An 8,073-nucleotide genomic window follows, 5' to 3' on the forward strand; every position below is an offset into this window, starting at 1 on the left:
GGAGTCAGATGTGAATAGCTTGTTGGATTGCGTGCTTCCTCGTCTAGCTGCCATGGAAAGACTGACTGAGTCGGTGGGTTGGTAGCACACATGCTGTAAATGTGCATAACACAGGAGTTTACTGCTTTTTAACTTTTTTACCTTCACATCTGTCTTTCAGCTGCTTTACTTCCTCCTGTAACTGACTGTAGTTGTGGCTCAGTTGGTCGGATCTGGTCTGCAGCAAAGTGACTGAAATATGAGATGAGGTGAGCCGTTATTTAGGACAGAAATAGAAGTTACATAAAGAAAGGTAAAGAACAATAATGTTAAATGAGAATTTGAAACTAATGAAAGAGCAGATTGACTAAATTAATATCTGGTAAAAACAACAACAAGATAAGAAACAGACCAACAACACAAAATCATTCTGCTTCAAACTATCGACTGAGTCAAGTTATATATCCCGTGCATAATGAAATATCACTCATTATTGCACACTGGGATGTAGTTATTTGGTGTGTCTGTCCTTTAACCAGAGTGTGTGTGTGTGTGTGTGTGTGTGTGTCTGTGTATCTGTGTGTGTGTGTGTCTCTATGTGTCTGTCTGTCTGCTGTCTGTCTGTCGTGCTTTGTGTGTGTGTGTGTGTGTGTTGTGTGTGTGGTGTGTGTGTGTGTGTTGTTTGTGACGCACACACCTCTGTGTGTGTGTGTGGTGTGTCTCTCTGTTGTGTTGTGTTGTGTGTCTCTCTCTGTGTGTGTGTCTCTCTCTCTCTCTCTGTGTGTGTGTGTGTCTGTCTCTCTGTGTGTGTGTGTGTTGTGTTTTGTGTGTGTGTGGTGTGGGTTTCTCTCTCTCTCTCGTGTGTGTTGTGTGTTGTGTTTGTGTGTGGTGTGTGTGGTGTGTGTGTGTGTGTGTGTGTGTGTGTGTGTGTTTCTCTCTCTCTCTCTCTGTGTGTGTGTTGTGTGGTGTGTGTGTGTGTTTGTGACCTGTGTTCCTTGGCTAATGTGACAGACTAGCCAGGACAGAGGTCTGACCAATTTCACTTATTATTTTGAGCAACTTGATATTTCGACCCACATTTTAGGGAACACATTGATTGTGTTTGGTGTCCCTTAAAATATTTCTTTTAATATTGGATTTCCATCCATCCATCCATCCATCCATCCATCCATCCATCTTCATCCGCTTATCCGGTATCGGGTCGCGGGGGCACACTCCATAGGGACCCCAAACTTCCCTTTCCCGAGCCACATCAACCAGCTCCGACTGGGGGATCCCGAGGCGTTCCCAGGCCAGTTGAGATATAATCTCTCCACCTAGTCCTGGGTCTTCCCCGAGGCCTCCTCCCAGCTGGACTGCCTGGAACACCTCCCTAGGGAGCGCCCAGAGGCATCCTACCAGATGCCCGAACCACCTCAACTGGCTCCTTTCGACGCGAAGGAGCGTGGCTCTACTCCGGCTCCTCTCGGATGACTGAGCTTCTCACCCTATCTCTAAGGGGAACCCAGCCACCCTCCGAGGAAACCCATTTCGGCCGCTTGTACCCTGGATCTCGTTCTTTCGTTCATGACCCACCTTCATGACCATAGGTGAGGGTAGGAACGAAAATTGCCCGGTATATCGAGAGCTTGCCTTCTGGCTCAGCTCTCTTTTCGTCACAACGGTGCGATAAATGGAATGTAATACCGCACCGGCTGCTCCGATTCTCCGACCAATCTCACCTCCATCGTCCCCCTCACTCGTGACAAGACCCAAGGTACTTAAACTCCTTCACTTGGGGTAAGACTCCCTCCCCACCCGAAGAAAGCACTCCATCGGTTTCCTGCTGAGAACCATGGCCTCAGATTTAGAGGTGCTGATCCTCATCCCAGCCGCTTCACACTCGCTGCGAACCAATCCAGTGAGTGCTGAAGGTCACAGACCGATATGCCATCAGGACCACATCATCTGCAAAAAGCAGCGATGAGACCCGAGCCCACCGAACTGCAACCCCTCCCCCCCCCGACTACGCCTCGTATTCCTGTCCATAATATTACAAACGGATTGGTGACAAAGCGCAGCCCTGCGGAGGCCAACCCTCACCTGGAACGAGTCCGACTTACTGCCGAGAACCCGGACACAGCTCTCGCTTTGGTCATACAGAGTTGATGGCCCTAAGAAGGAACCCCCTCCCCCCATATTCCCGCACACCTCCCACAATTTCTCCCGGGGACCCGGTCATACGCCTTCTCCAGATCCACAAAACACATGTAGACTGGTTGGGCATACTCCCAGGCCCCCTCCAAGATCCTTGCAAGAGTAAAGATCTGATCCGTTGTTCCACGACCAGGACGGAATCCGCATTGTTCCTCTTCATCCGAGGTTCGACTTCGGCCGAACCTCCTTTCCAGCACCTTGGAGTAGACTTTACCAGGGAGCTGAGAAGTGTACCCCTGTAATTGGCACACACCCTCTGGTCCCCCTTTTTGAAGAGGGGAACCACCACCCCGGTCTGCCACTCCTTAGGCACCGTCCCAGACTTCCACGCAATGTTGAAGAGGCGTGTCAACCAAGACAGCCCCTCCACACCCGAGCTTTCAGCATTTCTGGACGATCTCATCAATCCCTGGGGCTTTGCCGCTGTGGAGTTGTTTGACTACCTCAGCGACTTCCACCAGGGAAATTGACGACAATCCCCCATCATCCTCCACCTGCCTCCACCAAAGAGGGCGTGTCAGCTGGATTTAGGTTCCTCAGTGCTCCTTCCACCGCCCTATTACCTCCTAGTTGTCAACAAGGTCCCACCCTACTGTATACAGCTGGATGATTCCTCGCTTCCCTTCCTGAGGTGGCGAACGGTTTCAGAAGCACCTTGTGCCGACCGAAAGTCCTTCTCCATGTCTTCTCCGAACTTCTCCCACACCCGCTGCTTTGCCTGTGCCACAGCAGAGCTGCAGCCCTTCGGCCCGTCGGTACCCTGCAACTGCCTCCGATGGATTTCGCTATTTCAATTAGTGAACTCTCAGTGGAACCGTGGCTACGTTTCACAGTTGGCACACAGTGTTTAAATGATTCATAAAAGCTTTACTTTCCTACAATCTTATACATAATGAAATGCCAATTAGATGAAAAGTACTGAGTATTTTACTCAGTACCTTTTTTTTTTTTTTTTTTTGCAGAAGACACTGCTGTGCTGCATTAGTTGCGTTATGTGCGGTGGAAATTATTATTTATTTATTATTATATTTATTTATGAGCTGGACGCTGTTAATTACCCCTGCTCCGTGCTTGGGTAATTACTCCATCTTCAAAGTGTTCAAACCCCCTGACACCCGCTCTGTGTGTGGTGTGTGTGTGTGGTGTGTGTGTGGTGTGTGTGTGTTGTTGTGTGTGTGTGTGTGTGTGTGTGTGTCTGACTGGACGATGAGCTCAGGAAGCCCAATTATCCGCTGCTATAGAGGAAAATGTCAAGTCATCAGCAAAATATTCAGAGATCTTCGCAGATCCGAGCCTGAGGAAGATCTGGACCTGCAGTGATCTGGACCTGCAGCGAAAATTCTCTGGGCCGGCAAAGCAGAGAAAAGGGGAGGTAACCGTTCCCCTAATGACCTCATAAAGGGCGAGATTCCCGCTCTACCCATCTGAGCTTTCATCTTCTCCAAGACAGAAGGATATCCAGGGCTCGGTTTTCACCGATCACCATTTCCAGCCACCGGGGGACCTCTTTATATAATTTATAAATTATATTATGTTTAAAAAAACCTCAAAGTGAAATTTTCCTGCCATGAGACCTTTAAGTATGAAATCGGGAGAATTCTCAACACTTAAGACTGAAGTGGCCCTTTGGGTCCTGATCCCGGTCTCATCGAGGGTCCGGGGCTGGACTACAGAGGCTCCTCACAAGTAGAACTACAAACAGAAACTGCTGACAGTGTAATTAAAGCAGCTGAAATGGGGCTCGCCGCTAATTGACTGACTCCATGGCAACGCTATACTTCCTGTTGACACGTGGTTTCAGGGGTTTTGAAAACACATTTTCAGATGTAGATCATGTTGAAGAGCACGTGCGTCCTCCTGAGTTTTAGCTGGGGTGACGTTGCAGTTTCACAGACGGAGCAACAGCGCCCCCGTGTGGCCAAACATGCGCCACACGTCAGTTTAAATGTGTCTTTAGTGTTATGTGGGTATTTTATTTTGTAATTTTTTTTTTTTACTTTTTTCAGTTTTAGTGCATCCTGTGTTAAAGTACGTTATATGAATCCAGTGCACGTGGAATTTTAATTTTTTTCAAAAACTGAATACAAAATTACCAAACATGTAATAAAAAAAAAAAAAAAAAAGGGAAGCAAGACTATTTAAGGAACAGAATTAAATTTAACCGTGATATTAAAAATATTTTTTCAAGTATATTACACAAAATGAGTACTTATATTTAAGAAATAAAAACCGGATAATAAATCTATATTTATTTATCTATCTATATATATATAAAACAATTAAAATAAAACTATGGTAATATTTCAAAGCTAAACGTAATGAATACAGTATCTTTTTTTTTTTTTTTTTAAATAAAATGTACCTAAAAATGACAGTGTAATAAAAGAATAAAACCGAAATCGGGGGGGAATAAGATGTATTAAAATCTACTTTAATAATTATAATAAAACCAGGACACGCTGAGTCAGTGATTCAATAACATATTTAATTTTTCAGTGTTTTTAGTATAAAAATCTCCGCTCCCGTTGGCTATAACTGTGGTTTTTCCCAGAGAATCGGCTAAAGTACCAAAACTATTTACACACGACATCCACATCCAGAGGGGCCAAACAAAACAGGAAGTCTACCCATTGCTACCCTGCCAAAATAAAACACTATCACCTCACCGCTCAGATTTAATGCTAATAATCCCCAAAAATAAAAACTCACAAAACAGAAGAAGAAGAGGAAGGGCCGCAGTACTTCTCTTACAATACTCTCTCTCTATAAAGTAATGCATATACATCGTCTGCTTTACAATAAATTAGTACAGGCACATTCTCTTCTCCCCTACAGCCGACCAGATGGAAAAGATGAATCTGTGACGTTTCCTAGAGGTCCTTGAACGCATCACAGCACACAAACAAAAAAGGCTAAAAAACCTGGAAAAACTGTAAATAAAACTACAAAAAAAACAACAACACATTAGTGGGAAAGTTGTGGGCAGCAGATTTTTTTGGTTTCGGTGTGAATGATGCACTTTAGGCATTTTATACTTTTGAAAGCATCTATATAGATTTTTATATAAATATGTACAAATGAAGGAAAAAAACAAGTAGTCCAGTAAAAACATTCAGGTAAAAAAAAAAAAATGCAAACACACAAAAACAATTAATGCCAAAGACGAGAGATCTTGACGCTTGAGAACTGAATAACTTACAAAAACCGTAAAAAAAGGAGCTGAAATTAAAAAGGTTTGTTACAGTATGCGTGTTTTAGTTTTTTTCTCTTTTGTAGAGATAGCACCAGCAGAAACACCGACACCGCCAGTGGATCGTCAACCCCCGACTGTATAAATATTTAAAAAACAACAAATGTACCAAAAAAAAAAAGAAAGAAGAAGAAGAAGAAACTGAGGGAGTGAATAAATTAGTGTCAGGCCCTGTACAGGATCTATTTACAGGAGCTGCTGCAGTCGCACACGCCGCACGCCGATGGACCGCGTCGTGGCAGTGGGATGGCTGCAGCAGTCTTGCAGCACGTGTTTAAAAGGAGGTCAAAGGTCAAACTCTGACACATTCGACAGGTTTAGTTACACCTGTGATTTTTCAGTCCTCACAGCCCAGGTTTATAGAGGTTCTTTTCCTCCTCTTTCCAACTTCTTGCACCCGCTAATCGAGTCGTTTTCGTTGCATAGCTCTTTGACAAAACAAGGATGGACGTCACAAGCTACAGTACTTCGGACAAGGGGGAAGAGGGAGGACAAGTGTGTGTGTGTGTGTGTGTGTGTGTGTGTGTGTGTGTGTGTGTGTGTGTGTGTGGTGTGTGTTGTGTGTGGGTGTGGTGTAGGGTCGGTTCCAGTTTTGCAGGAAAAGGTAACCATGACACGTGTGTGTATGTTTGTTGTGGTAGAAGAAGTAGACACTAGCGGTCTCTGTTGTGATGGTTTTCAGAACAAAAAGCAAGAGAGGAGAGATGGATGATAGGAGGTTTATAAGTTGGGGGGGGTGGGGGGGGGGTGGGGGGGGCAGTTTGTGGACGGCGAGGCCGGCGTCAGTCCGGCCCCCCGCTGACACGGTTCGGTGGTTCATGGCCCGGTCGAAGGCGAGCCGCACAGCTTTTCGTGCAGGAGAGCGGGCCTCCGTCAGCTGAGCTTGTCGAGCGACTGGTTGACCCCGCAGGGCGCCATCTTGGATCTAGGAAGCCATTGCCTGGGGGGGGGGGGGGGGGAGAGAAAAGAAGATCAGCGTGACGACGCGAGTGACCTCGGCCTCGACCTCATCTCTTCTATCAAGAAACTTAGTCTATTTTGAACTCAAAGTTCACATTATTTGTCATTTAAGCACTTTTATTAAATACCTCGGCCTGAGGCCGTTTTGTTTTTGGCTCGTTTTGTCAGCAGGGTTACAGAAAAAAACCTCTGATTTCCAAGAGACGTGGTGGAAGGGATGGAGCGTGGGCCGGGAACCCATTCGCCTTTGGATCAGATCCCAGGATGGATCCAGGTTTTTATTAACACTGCGAGAGCGTGCATTTGCCGGGGGATTCATGTGGCGTCTGATTAATTTGGAAAAATGACTTTCCGACTGGGAAAGATCCCACTGCATTACCTCTGAAACATAGGGCATTTTTTATCTTTAGGGCTTTTTAGGTCGTTTACCTGGGGGGGGGGGGGGGGGGCAGCAGGTCTGAGTCAAACCTCGGCCCGCTGGGTTGAGGAGTATAAATGGGCGCCCCCTTTGATTTATTTTTTGGTGTTTTGGTGTTTTTAATTTTCCTATGTATTTTATCTTTTGTAAAGCACAAACTTGTCATCTAAATTGTGCTACAGTGTTGTTATATCCAAGATTATATAAAATGTCAAAGAGATGTCAATGTGTACTAGTGTCAATACAAATGCTCCCGTCAAATGTAAGCTGATCGTGTATTACCACATGTATGCTGACGATGCATTTCTTCCCCCCAGGTGACCACGGTCCTGTGACTCACCGTGTCGGTGCGTTAAAGACGCGAGGGGATTGGCCAGATTTATCTCTGAAGCCCCCGCCACGCCCACCAGACGGCCGACCCTCGACTCATCTGTCCCCCCGAGTTGGTAAAAAAAAAAGCCTCGAACACACTAAAAGAGACGAGACGTAATACGTCTATATTTCTACTCTGATATGTATTCTAACACAGAGTTTCCCTTCGGGGATCAATAAAGTATTTCTGATTCTGTCTCCATGACAGCAGGCGGCGCTAATCTGTACTGTAGCCCAAAAATGAAAACCGGCAGCTGATTGGACGAAGGAGTCACGTGGGGTCTGGTTTCCAGACTGTCATGGCGGCTTGTTCAGAATACAATCTCATATTTTACGAACATAGTTCACCGAAACGTGTTTCTGGAGAAACAGGCCGAGCAGCTGCTGAATCTTTAATTTCAGTTTAAAAGATTTTTGTCAGATTCTGAGAGACTCGAGTCCCGCTCATCCCGCCCGTCATGTCTGGGTTAGCCCTCCACCAATCAGATTGGTCCTTTTGAGTCCGACTGCCAGCAGGGCCCGCCTTCAGACCCGAGTCACCGACGACGCCGGACCGTCCGACGGCCGATTATCGGGTTGGTTTGTCACGGCTCTAGAATATAAAAACTGAGTCAAGACTCGAGCGGCTTAGCTCGTTGAATAGTAACGTGAACTGGAGCCGAGTCCTCCTGCACCACGCCGGAACGGCTCGAAACAAGGTAACCACGGTAACCACGGCATTACATTCACACAAATAATGTTACAGAGTCCACGGTAGAACGTCGGACATTACCACTAAGTAATGAAATACGTGTGGCACCTTTAAGAGTCAGGTGTCACGTTTGGGTGTTTTCTTGTAAGCCGATCTACATTTTACCAGTTGTATTAACCCTCGTGTTGTCCTCGGGTCAAATTTGAC

The 8,073-nt window shown here is 46.0% G+C and overlaps 1 protein-coding gene across 3 annotated transcripts in view; it reads right to left on the bottom strand.

Annotated features, from left to right (window-relative positions):
- Nucleotides 1–6,303: 6,303 nt before the first annotated feature.
- LOC116693712 (bromodomain-containing protein 1) overlaps nt 6,304–8,073 on the bottom strand; it is a gene marked incomplete at its 3' end in the record, with an annotated part of 18,285 nt that continues 16,515 nt past the window's right edge. For all 3 annotated transcript variants that reach the window (XM_032522896.1, XM_032522894.1, XM_032522895.1), the window contains 1 exon segment: nt 6,304–6,365. In XM_032522896.1, coding sequence (XP_032378787.1) covers nt 6,304–6,365 — 62 coding nt within the window.

Source organism: Etheostoma spectabile, chromosome 8 (assembly GCF_008692095.1).
Source record: "Etheostoma spectabile isolate EspeVRDwgs_2016 chromosome 8, UIUC_Espe_1.0, whole genome shotgun sequence".
NCBI classification, from domain to species: Eukaryota; Metazoa; Chordata; class Actinopteri; order Perciformes; family Percidae; genus Etheostoma; species Etheostoma spectabile.